At 36.1% G+C, this 17,867-nt stretch overlaps 1 protein-coding gene across 1 annotated transcript in view; it reads right to left on the minus strand.

Moving 5' to 3' along the window:
- LOC134533679 (sodium-coupled monocarboxylate transporter 1-like) overlaps nucleotides 1–17,867 on the minus strand; it is a 243,385-nt gene that overhangs the window by 88,739 nt on the left and 136,779 nt on the right. The window contains exons 5-6 of the mRNA XM_063371225.1: nucleotides 6,638–6,705; nucleotides 5,834–5,988 (exon numbers count right to left, since the gene is read on the minus strand). Coding sequence (XP_063227295.1) covers nucleotides 5,834–5,988; nucleotides 6,638–6,705 — 223 coding nt within the window. The remainder of the gene's footprint in view (nucleotides 1–5,833; nucleotides 5,989–6,637; nucleotides 6,706–17,867) is intronic.

Raw genomic sequence — 17,867 nt, forward strand, 5'->3', positions numbered from 1 at the left:
TAATAAATATTTTCTATTAAATAATAATAAAAATTAAAATATAATATGAAACCTTAGGCGAAACCATTTTATCTGTCTCTGAAATATGCTTTTGCACACCAATAAATAATGAATTTTTAAAAAAATATTTTTATTGATTTACTTCTTTTTTTTTCAGAATTTTTTTTTTTTTAAATTTTTAAGCTTGTATTCTATAAATAATGTGGTAATTTTTATGTATATTGACAATTATTTCTGTTATCCAGCGAAAGGATTACTAAAAACTTGTTGTTAAGGGTTACATATTAATTAACGCCTTACTTGAATAGTTATTGACGTTTATTGATAAGGCCAGAAAAACAAGACGTAAGAACAACACGTGAACGAGAAACAATGATAGAAATGCCGAAAAGTAAACGCTTTAGTTTCAAAGACTGGGTTTCTAACTCAACAACGAACAGATCTACAAACAGAACTAAATAAGTCTAAGCGATTGAAAAGTTTTCTAAATGCTATTTATGTGAGTAAAAAATTTGTCGTTTTTAAAAAGTCGAATATTGTAAGTTAAAGCTAAAAATTCCTTTATATATATCAACAAATATTTTTACTTTATATAAATATAGGTACTTATCATTACGCGCATGAAAATTACTTATATCCTGTGTCAAAGCATTATGTTATAAAATGAGCTCCTGGTGCTGGTGCGTGGTGCCGACAACCCTGACGACACGGATTTTGGATCCGCCATTTTAAACTCCGCCAGTTTTAATTCCACCATTTGTTTTCAATCATTTTGTTTAACCACTCTACTGGAATCGAATGCCCCACTTCCTAACGTTGCAATTTTCGTTACGGCCACCCTCTTGAAAATCAGTAATTATTAACAAATGTTAATGGAGGAAAATAAATATTAATAAGAAGTTCATTTCATAAAATTTTAAGTAAACAACGTACTTGTGTCATGGAATAGCAGTTTTAATTCAAGGAGGCCATTCGGTTAAAAAATGGCGACAGGTCGTTCCTCCATGGAAGCCACAGACAGACTGACCTCCCATCACTAATTCCAAGGGCGATATTACGCTAGCTAGTATGACGTCATGGCAGCCATCTTGGGTTCTCCATCTTGTTTCCTTATGGTGGAGTTCACCATTCAATTTCGTATGCTGTCACTATATAGGTAATATTTTCTGATACATTAAAAAATACAAATTAATTACAGAAAATCTACAAGTACAATAAACAAGAAAATTTCATTCATTACTCGATGTCTACATTCTTCTTAGAAGGCGAAGCAAGTCCTTTGCATTCCTTAAAATGTATTTTTAGGGCATCACCAAATTACAGTTGATTTACCAGCCACGCCCAGTAAGGGACCTGGTACATCCAGTCGGTGACATGGTGCATGCAGTTGGTTGGCCAGACACACACGACCAGTCGGTTGGTCAGGCTAAAACATCAAGTTGATGGCAAGGTATGCTAAGTCGGAGACCATGCACATCAGTCGGTTGACCAGACACATACGACCAGTCAGTTGGAATGGATATCATTTCCAGTTGGTGGTAGAGTACGCCAAGATGGTGGCCAGATATGTCTAATAATTGGCGAGGAACGCAATCCAGTAGGTGGCCAGCCACATTCAGTTGGTAGCCAGGAACATCCAGTAGAATGTCAGACAAATCTATTCAGTAGCCAAGAGGTATATTTTGTCAATGCTCGGCGAACATTTCGAACATTTTATGTACAAAATCATGCCTATATACCAAGCGTCTATGAACCTAGAGGTATTATTCAGCCACATGTGACCAATATTTGAAACAGGTCATGTTCAATACTAAACGTTTAAACCACGCATCTCCGAACCACGAGACCAATCATGTCCTGACTACAGTTTTGCGTCCTTACATTAAATGAAACGTCGCACATTGAAAAGAAATGTTCAATGGATTCGCAAACATAGGTACATATGAAACACAATTAACACACAATACAAAGACTTGAAACGCAAAACTCACTCAGGCCATGCAATGGACGCGCAATACAGACACTTGGCAATCAATGAACATGCAATACACACACAGGATATGCAACAAATACTTAAAACACAATAGTAGTACGTAAATAGCAGTTCGAGCACAGGCTCCAGGCTGTGGAGCTTGGAGCCGATCTGCCAACTGGGATTGTAACGTCACGGCGGCCATTTTGGATCCGCCATCGTGGATCCGCTTATTTGTTTTCTATATATTTCCGCAAATTTGAATTATGATGTCACCATCCTAATTTCGGTTATGGCTGCCATATTGAAAATCTTTACTATCCAAATAAAATTAAAAAGATTAAAATTTATAAAAAAATTTAAATAATCAAATTTTAATAAAAAATAATTTATAAAACGCACTTACTTCATGGAGCTCGGAGTCTTTGGTCGCACCCGGTGAGGGCAAAATAAAAAAAATGGTGACTGCTCCTTTCGCCATGGCGGCTGCTAGCAGACTGACCTCCTATCACTTATGCCAATATATATATGCCTTTTGACAGCTAGTATGTCATTTCCGCCATCTTGTTTTCGTCTGCTGGAGGCCGCCATGAATGTTTTAGGCTGGTAGATTGCACTACCATCATGTTAGTTTGATTTTCGTCCACTAGAGGGAAGTATTCATTTATTATTACTGAGGCACACATTCATCTTGAAATTTGGATGCCATCTTGGAACTGTGTAATTATTTAGCTATAAATTTGGAAAAATGTCTAGAAATCATTTCAAAAATATGCTATTAATATACTTACTGATTATTTTGATCGGTTCCTGTCCATGGTTCGCAAAAAATTAATAAATTTAAAAATAAATATATCAATAAATGGAAATTCGTTAAAATTAACCTAGAAATTCAGCAAAAAGTTCGAAACCACAAAAAATACACATTAATTTACTGATTGAATTGATACTTCGTTCGATACTTGGTTAATGCAAAAAGGTAATTTAATTAAAATATCGCAAAAGAAACAGGTTCTAGAAATAAAACACCACGAGTTATTTTAAAAACCTAAAAATTATTACATAAAATCGACACATACAAGTAAGTACAAAAATAAAACACAAGAAAATAGCTAAAGTCTTGAGCATTTTTCGATTTCTGTATCCGCTACCCACGAATTAAATCAAGGTGGGAGGAACCCACCACTGGACAAAGGATCGTCATTTATTCTTTTTATAATCTCCATCAAAAATATATCTCGATACATCGTAAGCATAGAAGCCGCCAAGAAAAGGCTTGTAGTCCATATCTTTGAAGTAGTAGGTCCTCGGCTCTGATTCACGAACATGTTTCACACAGAAAAGTTCGGAACTCCAGTTTGAAGAGAAACCTTTCTCGAAGATGCTTTCTGCTTGGAGATTCGTACAATGTCACCGACGCTTTCGTGGATTTTCTTCTTTGTGTTGGTAAACACTGTACGTAGCAAGTGATTATTCTTTAAGTCTTTAGGCTTCATTTTCGTGGTAGAATGCACTGTGGAATTGTACCCATTCACGATTTTTGGCAATGCCATGAACTTTCGCCACATCTTGGTCCGTAAAGTTCTGTTAAATCTTTCTAAAATGAAGGCTTCAACATTACAAAATATATAGTAGTGTTTGATGTCATCCTTACCCATAAAACACTTGAGAGTCGCATTGTATAATTATTTACCAAGATCTGTTTGCAGGTGCGATGATACACAACCATTACAGAATTTGACATGCTCAGTTGCTTATTGCATGTCCATCAAGTGTCATGTGAGTGTATTGCAAGTCCATTGCATGCTATGCATGTTTATTGCGCGTAAAGTGTATGTTATTTTAGGTTTATTGAGTGTCTTGTGTGTTTTTTTCTTGTCCATTGCACATCCTCTTATTTTTTTGAGTGAGTGTCGTTTCATTTAATGTTATTGCTGAAGACTGTAGTCATGAAACATTAATGGTATAATCGCATGACATTGAACGTGATCTGTTTAAAACGTTTGTCGCGTATCGATAAATAATCCATCTTGGTTCAGAGCCACTGGCCTATGCCCATTATTTTTTACATAAATTGTTTAAAATTTTCGCCGAGTATCGGCAAAATTTACCTCTTGGCTAATGACTAGATGTTTCTGAACATCTACTAGATGAGCTTGGCTACCCACTGGATCTGTCTGACCACTTACTGGACATGCATTCCTGATTACTGAATAGATGTGTCTGGCCACCGACCTCGTGTATCTTGCCACAAACTTGACGTGATAGCCTTTCCAACCGACTAGTCGTGTGTGTCTGGCCAACCCACTGATGTTCATGGTCACCGACTGGGCGTACATTGCCATAAACTTGACGTGTTAGCCTGACAAACTGGTTGGATGTACTTGGCCACCGACTGGGTGTGGCTAGTTAATCGACTGTTATGTGGAGATGCCCTAAAACACATGTCAAGGCTAGCAAATTACCCGTTTCACCTTCTAAGAAGACTGTAGACATTAAGAAACGCTTAAAATTTTCTTTTTTTTACTTGTAAATTTTCTGTATTAAATATTTTATTTGTAATTTTGTTATGTTTTCTCGAACTGTCATTTTTTGGTAATTTTTACTAGATAATATTTTATTGCATCAAGTAAGGATCAAACTAAGCGGGATATATATCGAATCAATCATTATTTTAACAAACAATTTTTAATTTTTCCGAATTTATAGTTTAAAATTTACAAAATTTCAAGATAGTGGCCAAGAAGTCTGACAAGATGTGGACGCTACGTAAATACATACTACTGCATTTTTTCGGAAGAAAATGAGATGGTGACCTCCTCCAGACAACAACGAGATGGTGGATCTTGGCATTAGTGGTGGGAGGTCAGTCTGCTGGTGACTTCTGTGGAGGAAAAATCCGTTGCTATTTTTAACGGGTTAACTTCGTTGGATTGAAACTGAGTATTCCATGATAAAACAATATTTTTTTATTAAATTTTAATTAAATGATTTTTATTACGTTTAAAAATTTTCTCATTAAAATCGGTTCATAATCACAGATTTTCAAGATGGCGGCCATAACGAAAATTACTATGTTAGGGAACGGGGAGTTTTATTCCACGGTGACGGAATGTTTTTATTAAAACTTTATACGATTTAACGGATTTTCAAGATGGCGACCGTAACGAAAATTGCATAATTAGGGAGTGGGAAATTTGATCTCAAGATGGGGGTAAAACCAAATGGGGGAATAAAAAATTGCTTTCTTCTAAATGGTAAATCTAAAATGACTGCCGGCGTCAATGTCAAAATCAAAGGTCACAGTCAGAGCCATCCAAGATAGTCGCCATGACGTTAGGGTAATCGGCACCACGCAACACGCACTGGCACTAGCAGCAGGAGCCTCTATTATATACTGCTCATAGCAAGTGTTACTGTATTTAGTTTGATGTGTTCAGCTAAAAAAATGTTTAAATTAAAATGTTTTTCAATTTAGATGTGTCTGATATTTGGGAATTGGTGGTACAGTTGTGGGGAGTTAAATATTTTGTATAAATATATAAAATTATAATTATTATTGCAGATATTTTAGAGGATATAAAAGTTGTTTGAAATGTATCAAGGCCCAAATAAATTTGGTCACAGAAAATGACAAAGAAAAAATTTTGTTTAAAAAGCAACCTTGCAAATTTAAAGGCCCTAACATTAACAAAAAAATTAATTTCACATGCATTTACATACACTTTAGTACTTAAATTTCATTTTATTACCTCCTTTTTCTCTTTCTTAAAACTAGAATTTTAAAGACATTTACGTATTTTAAGAAATGTCCATGGACCACTAAATCTAATATTTTGATGTGAAATTATGTTAACTTACTCAACAAATTCCAATCTTCCTCCTTTTTCACTTCTGTCCCACATAGCATTAAATCCTCCGACATTGATGAGTCCCAAAATAATGATTGTTATTGATGAGCCTACTGTGACAAACGACTGCAGAAAGTCTGTCCATACAACAGCCTTCATGCCACCCTGAAAGGGAAAATAAATTTACAAAGAGTTAGACAAGGTTTACAGTTTTCTTAACCAGCATCGTATATGTAAATAACATGATAAAAATTCAAAATTATTAAACTTATTTGCTGATGCATTGAATCCATTTTATTAAATCTACAAATGTTTCTACTTTAGGACTTCTTCAGTGATTCAACTAAGGCATCATGTTTAAGGACATATTATTCAAGTACCGTAACCCGCTAAAAAAATAAAGGAAGAGAAAACCATTTTGTTGCATCACATGTCGTGGAACACGTGAAAGTAAGACTAAATCTTAAGAATATAATTTTAATTTGTAAAACTTATCTGTTATATTTGTGTTAAAACACATATTCATCTACAGCATTAAATATTTTTTGCGTTTTATCTAACTAAATATTTTAATATGTTAATACTGAAAATTATTCGTTTAAATATTTAAATATTTAAAATATTTAATGTAAGGACTATATTATGAATTATTAATATAAGTCCCACTAATAATTTCAAAGACCTAAGAAGAAATTTTTTTTAAAAGTAATTGTGAATGTGATAATTATTTTGAAAATAAAGTGAACATTTTACAATAAGGTTTTAACGTTTTAAATTCTTATATACTCGGATATTTGTGAAAAAAGATACTTACAAGCATTGTATACAGCATGCATACACCACACACGACGGATGTGACGAGGTGCAGCGGTACTCCGCTAACTGCCAACATGGGAATACTCATTTGATTAAAATAACATTTGTGTACAAATATATCTGAACATGTATATGTTAAATTGTAGAAAACCCACAATTTACTTTTTAAATAACAGAAATAAAGATATTTGTACCTTTGTGCAGAATATTTTGTTTATAAAAAAATATGTTCTAATGTTTTGAACTGCAACATATAAGATTTAAATTATTGAGCAACTAGAAATATTAATTTCATAAAAATAACTGAGAATAAATCAGTAAATAGGAACTAAAAAAGATCACCTTTTATAAATGTTTGAATGAATACAATGTGTAGAGTGCATTATGGTAGGTGCTTGATTTAGCATTAAATTTGCCGCATGGTGGTAGGCAGTTAAAAAACTCTTTATAATATTCTTTCACATAGTGTTATAGCTGAGAAATATTTTTAACGTAAAGAAGCAATTCTATTCATTCGTATTGACTTTTTATTGGTGAGTGTGGAACTAGGAGTAATTTGATAAGTGACATTTAGGAATATTACCAAATAAAAAATATAAGCGAGTCTTTTCAGTACTTGCCAGTGATATGTAAATATCGAACCACGGTAACACGTAAATTGATGTTTCCGTGTTGCTAATAAACTTATAACACCAAACTCGGAAATGTGATTAAAAGAAAAATTCTTAAAATAATACCGACATTGCTAAAAATAACGATCTATAAAATATGCGTTTTTCAAGTACAAGCCAACATTTTGAGACGCGAACCACACACTTACTTATTCACCCCACCGCTAGAATTCGCTGCCTGAATCGTAAAATTTGCTTGCCACCATCACGCATAGATAGCAACAAGGTCACACAAAAGACTTGAAAAATGATAATAATAAACCCTGGCTTTTGATTTTCAACAAGAAATTTTATCTAAACATAACCCATTTACTAAAAATTAATTAGAAAGTTAATACTTTAAAGTTTCCCATTTACCATAAATTATTATTTTAAAAATTCTTTAAAAATTGAACTGAAACCATTTATTTTAAAAACAAACGTATAACACTGTCTATATATTTGTTTTTTTTTCTAAAACCACTGAAATGTCTGTAAATAATTTATATAAACAAAAGTTAACCACACTGACCAGATTTAAAAAAATATGATATTACTTAATTATTATTATGTTATTAAAAACGTATGTATGTGTGCTTATTTACGAGCATTTGAAGATATACATTTTTTTTTATTAAAGACAATGAACTGTTTTATATTTACTGTAACAAAAATTAATCCTTTAATAACTCAGTATTCAATAATAATAAAAAGATGTGTATAATTTTAATATTCTATTTAGAAAAATATTTGAGAAAAATTAAAAAATTATGATTATCAATACATATCCTAAACGTTTATTCTAATTAATTATTAATATTTTATTAAATAAAAATGCCATTATTTAAATTTTTAAACCAAATGAATTATATAAACGAAAATATAAACTCACTACAAAAAAATTATATTATAAATGTTTAAAAATATTCCTAATATTCCTAAAAAATAAAGGTTTTCAAATCTATGGACCAGTATTCAAAATCAATTACTAAAATTTTGAACAAAAATCACCCGTAGTTCCATACCTGCTGATATAATTCTTTTACCGAAACAGCTACGTTAACTATCGAATCATTTGACTTGCAGAGTGAACGGTTAAACTATATAATAAAAAGCCTCCAATTAAAACGAAAAAGAGTAGAAAAATACTAAATCACACTCAGTTTCTTTAATACTGTATATCGATTTTGGTTCTATGGCCGGCTACTGGGCGCGGTATCGTCGCTTTCAAGTCTGATGTCACCAGTGCCGTAGTGCGGGTGTGGGACTCAGCTGTTAGCTTCGGGGAGGGATGGACTGCGAGTCGCCGCCGACGCACGTGCGGAGGAACTCCGCCGCGGGGAGAGGTGTATAATGCTTCGACACAGCGCCACGCAGTCCGTGCCTGGATTGGCATGGATGGGGCCGTACCTTGAGCTGGTACAAAAGGAAGTGCCTCGCAAGAGAATACTTCGATAAGGTAAAGAGGCGACACGTAGTATTGTTTGGATTTGGCATAAAACTAATTTTCATAATGAGTAAAATTTTGGTGCAAAAACATAACTGTGTCTATGCTATTTACAATTACGTTGAGCAAAGTTAAGCAGTGCTGTAATTTCGTACGAAGTTTAAATTTACGTCAAGAAGCTTTAAAATTGGAACTTTGTCTATGGAAATAATTTTGTCAACGTAACTTGTTACGTTTGTTTCGGCCCCATGCATATACTGTTGCGGCACACGGCGCTTTTGACTGGACAGTGTTATTTTGGTGAAGGTTAGGCACACAGCTGTTCGTGACATACCAGGAAGGCGAGAAATTTCGTATTTGCGTGTGGCGACGTTTAAATCCGGCCCCAGTAGGACTTATAAACTTTATATAGGTATATATAGGGATTTTATATAATTTATCTTTTTACATCATTAGGTGTTATTGTTGTATTTTTATATTAATTAGCGCTGACTTAGAATGCTTGTGTGGTTATTTATACGGGCATTCAAAAGAATAAATTTTAGTTAGTTTTTGCATACTAAAATCAAGTAACTGCCATATTTCTGTATTACCATCTGAAGTTTCGTGAATGAAATAGGCCTACGATTTAGTAAAAATCTGCATATATGTACTCTGCATTTTTATTACATTAGGCCAAAGATCAGCCTATAATTTGTTTGATAATATTTATATTTTTGGTTTGACAACTTGGGTAAAAAGAGGGGTTGATTTTTTTGGAGCTCTTAATATTTTTTGGGTATTTCATATTTTTAATTTTATTTACCTAGAGTGTGTTGAGCATGCAACCCCCTTTTGGACGGAAGGCGGGTTTCAACATCTTGAGTATTGGGAACAACGGCGTTCTATGACTGTGTTAACATTGATAACGTAATGAGGGGGAAACCATTACGACATTGTCTGATGGAGGCCGCCATTTTGTTTACATCCACCAACTTAGTTACACCTTTCGTTCCCAGACCGAGCCACCGTCGCTCTGAAGGCAGGAATAGTGTACAAAAAAGCCAGGCAGCAGCTGGGATTTGTTCGGAGAGATGTGAGCAGGCCATGGTTATAAATCAGTGACCATAGCCACCAGGCCACGAGACAATTTCAGGAGTAGAGGAAGAAATAAGAAATATAAGCTACAGTACTAGGAAACATCCACAATTCTTCCTGTGAATTTTATTCACTAAATAAGTGTCAGGGTAGGCTGTAACTTGAATATCAGGACCATAATAGCCGAATTCAATTTCGTTGTCATCAAATCACTCAAATAAAACACATGCGGAAAACTAGGCGTATTACTAACTACTCTGAAAACCTAGTGTGACCACCTCGATTTAAAGCTTTCTTAAATATCATCCTGCATTTTGAAATACGTATGTATAAATCCACATGAGCCTTAGGCCACCAAGGATCTTCTTTCTTAACATATCTGTAAACAGTTTATAGCAAAGAGTTATCTCTCACATCGTTCGACGCCATACCTATAGTGCAGAGTAATCTATTATTGTAGACTCGTAGTATTTTCGGTAAAAGCGTAAGCCACTAATAATATCCTTGTGCCGAGAACTCACGATAAAGAATATCTTTTAAAGTTCTATGAAAATATTCTACAATAGATGCCTTGAACTCACTATAACAGGAGTAATGTTTCATTGCATACTTATAGATTAAAGTGTGAAAAGGTCTATTGTAAAATTCTTCTATAGCATCGCTTTGAATGTTCTTAAAATGTCCTGCCTCTTTTCAAATATGTTCCATGATTGCATTGACTAAATTTCCTGTCTTTTGTTTAACTAGAACCACATAACCACGGTAGCTATACACATCTATAGCTGTAAGGATGTACTTGAAACCACTATTATCTTACTGTACATTAACATCTCCACAAAATCAATCGGTAATAAATCACGAAGACCATAGGTCAACACACATCTACAAGGAAAAATTCTACGAACCCCACAATGTAGTTCATTAGCAATCCTACATTGTGCGAGTCGCTCATTTCGCAATATATTCCACTACCTTCAACTCTTCAAGAATAAATATCGCCTCGTTGCTGTGTCCGGTATAGTCATCAGCTTGTGAGGCCATTATTAATCTGAAGCGAGCAACAATCTGCTTTGGAATATCCTTAAAAACAAATTGCTTTGTCCGTTGCAAATCCAATGTTTTCTGTAACACACCACCTCCTCGCTGCAGTAAGCCAATATTCAGAAACAATCCCTTAACTATATCACACTTTGCATGCCTTTTCCATTTATAATGTTTCGTCCTATGATCATATATTTTATAGTAAGCATTTGTTGTATCTAGTAAATGTCCGTGTGTTGCACTCGGTGGAATAATAATTCGAAAAAGCCAGGAGCAGGCTGTATTATTTAATTATGGGAATTAAATATTTGACTTAAAGAAACACTTCCCTATCCCCTTACAACCAATGATTGTTGCGTTTATAGAGACCATATGTCCTGTAACTCATCAGAAGGTTTTTGCTCTGTAAGTAAGTGTGTACTTCAAATAATGAATTACTCATAACACCTTGACATACAGTAGAGTCAGAACCATCACTATCATTCATTACTGGATCCAGTTCCACTTCCAAGGATTCCTGTTTCGGAATATCATGTTGTTGTGGGATAGACTGCACGAGCGACTAGGCTTGTCCAAGCTTATCCAAATGCGAACTAACAGACTTGAACATTTCATGATTAATCGCATCCCTCTCCATTCGCGCTCACTTAGCCAAAATATATTTGGCAGATATGTTCTGTATAACATGATCTAAATAGTTTGCCTCGGCATACATGACATAAGACTGCCCAACAGCATAAAGTCCTTTTATATACAAGCTCAGAAACTAAAACTGTCTAGAAGCCGGTGGTTTCGGAGCCGCAGGCGGCGGTTTTAGAGGTGTGTGTCACCTAGCACCAGTCCTCGCAGTCGATACATTGACAGAACCCAATCTATTAACACTGCTCTTCACAACAATAGTTAAAGCCAATTGAGAAACGCATTGCGCGATGTAAGCGCTACTAGAGGTAAGTTTTAGTACCAGATCTGTCAAGGTATCGTTTATAACATCCTTTGCCTTTCCTATAAACATCTTCTCAAAATGGTTGAGTTTTTTCTTAAACAAAGAAAAATAAATATCACCTAACTTTGATGGCAGAACTGACAGTCAAGCATTAATTTGATTTACCAACTGCTGTTCCTTTACCTCCATATTCCATAAAAACTCGAGAATACCAACCTGCACATCCTTTACTTTGAATAGTGATGCATTTAGCTATGCAAACTGACACATAAGCTCCTCAGTCATTGTGAAAATGATTACACCAGAGACTGTGTCAATATAATGTTCACAAGTGCCATCCCCAGCATCCTTAGTCATACCCACACATTTGTAAAGTTTTACACCTAAATCGCAATTCCCATCAAGATCAAGAGTCAAACTGACATTTCAGAGGACCACCTCCGAACTTTGATACACTCTAATTCATCTTTCAGTGATTCACCACAATAAAATGATCAAAACCACAAAAATACCTGCCATTAAGCAAAAAAAATCCTTTATGAGAACAAGAAAACCGTGCTCATTTTTTCCAGCAGAAGGGGCACATATATTTTAATGTTTTAAATCCTATATCACTTTTTACATGATCATTATATGCATGGCGTAAATTAAGCAAAACCAAGTGGAAAAGCACGATAACTTTCGAATTATTTCAAAGAAAATGTTTAGGTATTCTTCCATACTTTTGACCCAGGTAACAACAGTCAATGTGTGCATGTCTACACATAAAAAATACTGCTGTATCATACCTCGTTTCACACACATAATATCATCGAATACTATCACTGAATTGGCCCTGGCCTTGCTATGAGGTACCACACCCAGCATTTTCCATTTATTGGAAATATCCCAATCCTTCCACCGCTCTAAGAACCATAGCCAACCGCCGATACTTTGGTTGTTGCAGCGACTTTAAATACAGATACACATTCTCGAACCGAAGACTGTTCGGTCCCTCATGTAAACTAAGGACACACATTTTTGCGCATTGGGACGATCATAATCAAACATTTTACTGTCGAAGGTAGTAAAGACCCATGCCGTGACTCACGAGCACTGGCCTGTGTAATGTGCACAGGCAATGGCTCACACTGTGGAACTACTTCCATTACACAACTAAACAGAAAAGTATAAATTGGTATACATAAACTATATTGAATCAATAAAGAGTGATATTTTGTACACAAAAGAAAGGTACAAAAAGGTGTAGGAATAATAAGCTATATTATAAACAAGCTGCCAGTAGAGTTAAATCTTCCCCTTAAAAACATACAACATAATAATGTAAGTAGTCGTTCTAGCCAACTTAACACTCATATTTCACAAAATATAATTAAAGATTACATAAAAAAATTGAGACACAAATATATGCATAAAATATCGATAAGTACTATACAAGACACAAAAAGTTCACAGCATTAAGCCAGAGACTATCATCTGTTGGTTAGAGCGGTGCGGTGATTTTATACACTATACCGTATATGGTAATCATATATGGTACACATCATGCAATTTCCTACAGTGCAGACTCAACTCCTTCAACCCCTCCATTTAGGTCTGAATGCTACTTAACCTCAAACCATACTGGACTCTGAGTGAAGTGGCCACAGCAAGATATGAAGTTGGGCACTGGGATGCAGACATTGTACCTGATGCTATAGACATATACGCTGTGGAACCTACCGCCGGACCCAACACCAAGTGAAAGGCCAGCACATAATTTTTTTGACCCTACCAATAAAGGTACATGCTTACCCGTGTGGGTTTGCACTGTATAGAATACAGAGTACCATTATTTGCTACAGACAAAACAATTTATCAAAGCCTTCAAATCTATCGAGTATTGCAGTGGCAACACACATTTTCGATTGAGGTGGTAACCAAAATGGCCATGTAATACTGAGCGACGTGTGAGTGTGTATCTTGTGCACACTCCCCCAATATGCTTCATTATCTCGAAGCATTCAGAATACCTGCCGAAGAATCCAGTTATGTTGTATCTTGTAATGAATAATCACATTATCGCTACTTCCACGGAGACACTCCACGCATTACGAGCAGACTCACCACCTTGGATAATTGGCCAACATACTGCAAGACTCAGTACAGTCGTCATATGAACATAAAGTTGGCTAGGCAAGGTATGTTGTCCCTAAACTTATTTCTTAACCAGTAATTAGTTGTAAGTCTGTGTGCCTAGTAGAGATAGTTATACTTCGCTAAATTTACTAATTATTTTAAATTATGGAAACGTCCACAGCAACTGCGTGTTCACGAGCTTCGCATCCTGGCGGGCTTCTTTGCTTTTGCTAGGAGCCACCTCCCTGTCTGGTGAGATTTGCAAACCTTTTTTCCCCAACCATCATGGTTTTTGCAGGCATTTTCTGCCATTTTACTGACTGTGAACCAGTACTGATCATGTTTGATTCGGGCTTGTTCGCAGAAAGAGTCCAAGAGCCAGGTGTGGGCATGACTACACCACCCTCGACTCCTTCATCCGGGAAGCAGGACGACTAAGGCGCGCTGGTACCATGTAACACATCACATTCGGCCAGCTAAGACAAATCTCCAGTCTTCCAGATTTTTGTGATTTCAACAGCGTGACAATCAGTTAACTCCGCCCAAGAGATTGGACGAACCTAAACTATTTACTACGGAATTTTAATAACTCTAAACCCGAAAAATGTATTCCCTGGTATTGTTTATTGAAAAAAAATTGTTTCTGATTCCATTTTAATTAAGCCAAATGAAATTTAATAGTAATATTCTAATTAGGGCCTGCCCATACTTCATATTTTGTAGTTTTGCTATATATTTAATAACGCATTTATTAAATAATACTATTTAAATATATTTGTCAAAACATATACATAAATTAGGTTATATTTAAACCGGTTTGGGGGATCAATGTTTCGTAGATTTATGTTAAATTAGTTAAAATTGAAATAATATATATTCAGATGAAATCTCATTTGTTATTATTTTGCCTTTTAAACGAATAGATCCACCAGTATCCCAAAGTTATTTTAAGGGGACATTACGTTACACCAGAGAAGAAGAGAGTATGTGTAGCATTAAGTACATGTAAATTGACCTTAATACCATTTTCACAGTGAATTATATACTTCTATAGTTTATTGCATATGTGTAATTTGACTTTAATGCCACTTTCATGGTGAATGATATACTTTTATAGTTTAATACATTAATTGTTTTCATGTTCAATTATTTGTTCTCAGTATATTCTTTTTCACACTGAATTATATAGTTTTATAGATAAATACATTTGCATTACAATATATATTTTTAAAGTTAAATACATTAATTGTTATCAGTAACCATGTTCATGTTGCATTATATACCTTCTTTTATAATTGAAAACATTAATTGTTTTCAGTAACTGTTTTATTAATACATATAATAATTTTTCAAACTGAAATGTATAGTTATATGGTTTATTGTGTACATTTTATTTGTTTTTTATGTGTAACATGGTTTTTCTACAGTATTAATCTGTAACTCTTTGTGTTATTCCCCATTGGTGTTGGCTACCCATTGACAATTAAAAAAAAATTGGTTGTCTGTAAAGTCGGTTTACGGACGATAGTTTAACGTGACGTCATAACAAAATATTGATGAAATGATTGATCCAGAAGAAAAAGAAATATCATATTCAGCCTGAGACTGAGCCATAATAGGTTTTTGCAACCAAACCATTTAGGCATTAAAAATATTATATTCTTTGAGGAAGAATTTTTTTTGTTAAATTTTTCTATCTTTTGTATGATAAAATCTACCTCTGCATACTTTTATGAATAAAATTGAATCATTTTTATTGAACTATCACTATTTTGTATGGATACAAAGAAAGAGTAAAATGAAATCTACAATTTAATTAATAAATTTACTTTTATTTGTATTATTTATTTCAAATATATTTATTACTATTGAAATGTTGCGTGCGCCGTATTTATTGTTACAAGTACAAAAAAAAATTCGTAGCTGCCGAGATTCGAACCGATTACCTTTAGAATTTGCATTCATCCATGCTAACCACACGTCCACGAGACCATGTTGAGAATAATTGTTTCAGATGGTATAAATTAATAATATTCCACGCACGATATTTGTTTGAATTTCTTTTAACTAGCATATTCTCTGTTGGACTCGAAATATTTACACGCTTGTGGGCTCATAACTATAATACGGTGTGTGATTTAGTTGATCAAATAATAACTCATGACAAATAATTACCAATGTCAAACTAAAGCATGAAAAGTATCATACCAGCAATAAATATTTAGTTACACAGCTAAAACAATACTCATACAACACTGTTTAAATATACTGATTTACACTAGTAATTAAAATAATACGTACTTGTAAGAACGCCATTTCCTTGCCAATATACTCCCGTGGCGCGGAGCACAACAATAACCTCGAACCAGTACACCGCCACGTGCCGGCCGAGTTCTCTGTACCGTCCGCAACATACCAGAGAGATGCCACGCATGTGTAAACACATCCGTGTCGGTGGTCGTCTCTCGGGGCGTGCGCATCTCTCTCGCGGGCTGTTGGCTGGAAGTTCCCTGCGCCCTATTGCGTAACCGAAGGCTGGCAGTGCGTGTGGGATTTGTGTGCGTGCTGGGGGCGGCCTAGCAGCGCCAACTGCTACCGACCGCGTCCCGCGGGTGGCGGATACGGGAGCCCAGCTCGAGAGTTGCAATCTCGCTGGGGTGGCTGTGAATAACCAATAGCAGTCCGCGGACCAATGGGCGGCTTGTGGAGTCGTTATTACGGCTATCGGGGTGAAAGGTAGCTTGGATGTAGCTCGGCGCGTGGCAGGAAGCAGCTTCGTCGGCGAAGGCACCGCAGGGGAGATCGATGTGCTGAAAAAATGCGAAGTGTAGACGAACTGCGGGCTGGAACTTGCGGATCTGTGAACTGCTGCGCGCGCAACGGAATTGAAATGCATCGCAACTCTGAAGGAAGAAATCAGGAACCTTCAGCTGGGGCTGCTGTAGCTGTGGCAGCAGTAGCCTCGAGCGGCGCGATCTTAAACCGTCTCGGGGATTTTGGGTGGCGAGGTTGGTTCCCTCCCCCCACCCTGGCTTGAAAAGTACTGCTGTTGACCTGAAGAAGGAAGATGAAGATGGCGCAACGTCAGGCTGCCTTTCGCGCCGTGCGCCCGCAGTTCGAGCCGGTTTACTGGCTCGTCTGCCCACTTCTGTCTTAACTGTGGCTGCCTGGGCAGCTGTGGCTGGGTCGACGAGTGAAGTCGCCCACCCCTGGGGGCGCATGCGCCCCTGGTTAATAATAACTTAGGAGTTCCCAACCTTTAAATGCGGGCCGCAAGGCCCAAGCACCCAACTCCAGCATGGTTGATTTTTCAGCCCCTCAAACTCTTCTTACCTGTACCCTTCTTCCCTCTTGTCCAGTAGTTAGCTGCTTGCTTAATGCATGATAATTGATCCCCGCATGACCCGGCCCAGGGTTTTCCCTGTGTCTATGCAGGTTTTACCTGGGTCACACTTAGCTAGCTTTTAAGCTAGGCGACCAATGGGGGGTCAGTCATGGCGCCAATTGCAGCCATGGCTGGCCAGTAAACCCCAACACGCACACGATTGCACGCGCCCTTGTCCTGCATGGTTCGAAACCCGCATGGTAGAGTGTATAGGCTTGGGCCTGAGACACACCTAGGTCCTCCCCTAACCTGGACCCTCCCCTACACACTTAGAATTAACTAAGGCTAGGAAAAAAAAACACATCCGTAGTGGGACATCCGTATTGGGACAATTTTTCGTGCGTGCAGCCAGCGTTCATCGATTTATTAGACGTCACGTCAAAAAATGAATGTCTGGAATCTTTTCTTTTCTAATTTACCCCTGAAAAAACTGCATAAGACAAATAAATGTGTGATGTTATCCAGGCTTTAGGAAATAATGTGTTCCGTTGGTAAAAGCATATATTATACTTAAACTCAAGGTGGTTCTTAAGACAAAGTTAATGCATGTGTTCTGAAATGGTCACG

The sequence above is a fragment of the Bacillus rossius genome, chromosome 7, assembly GCF_032445375.1.
Source record: "Bacillus rossius redtenbacheri isolate Brsri chromosome 7, Brsri_v3, whole genome shotgun sequence".
In the NCBI taxonomy this organism is placed as follows: Eukaryota; Metazoa; Arthropoda; class Insecta; order Phasmatodea; family Bacillidae; genus Bacillus; species Bacillus rossius.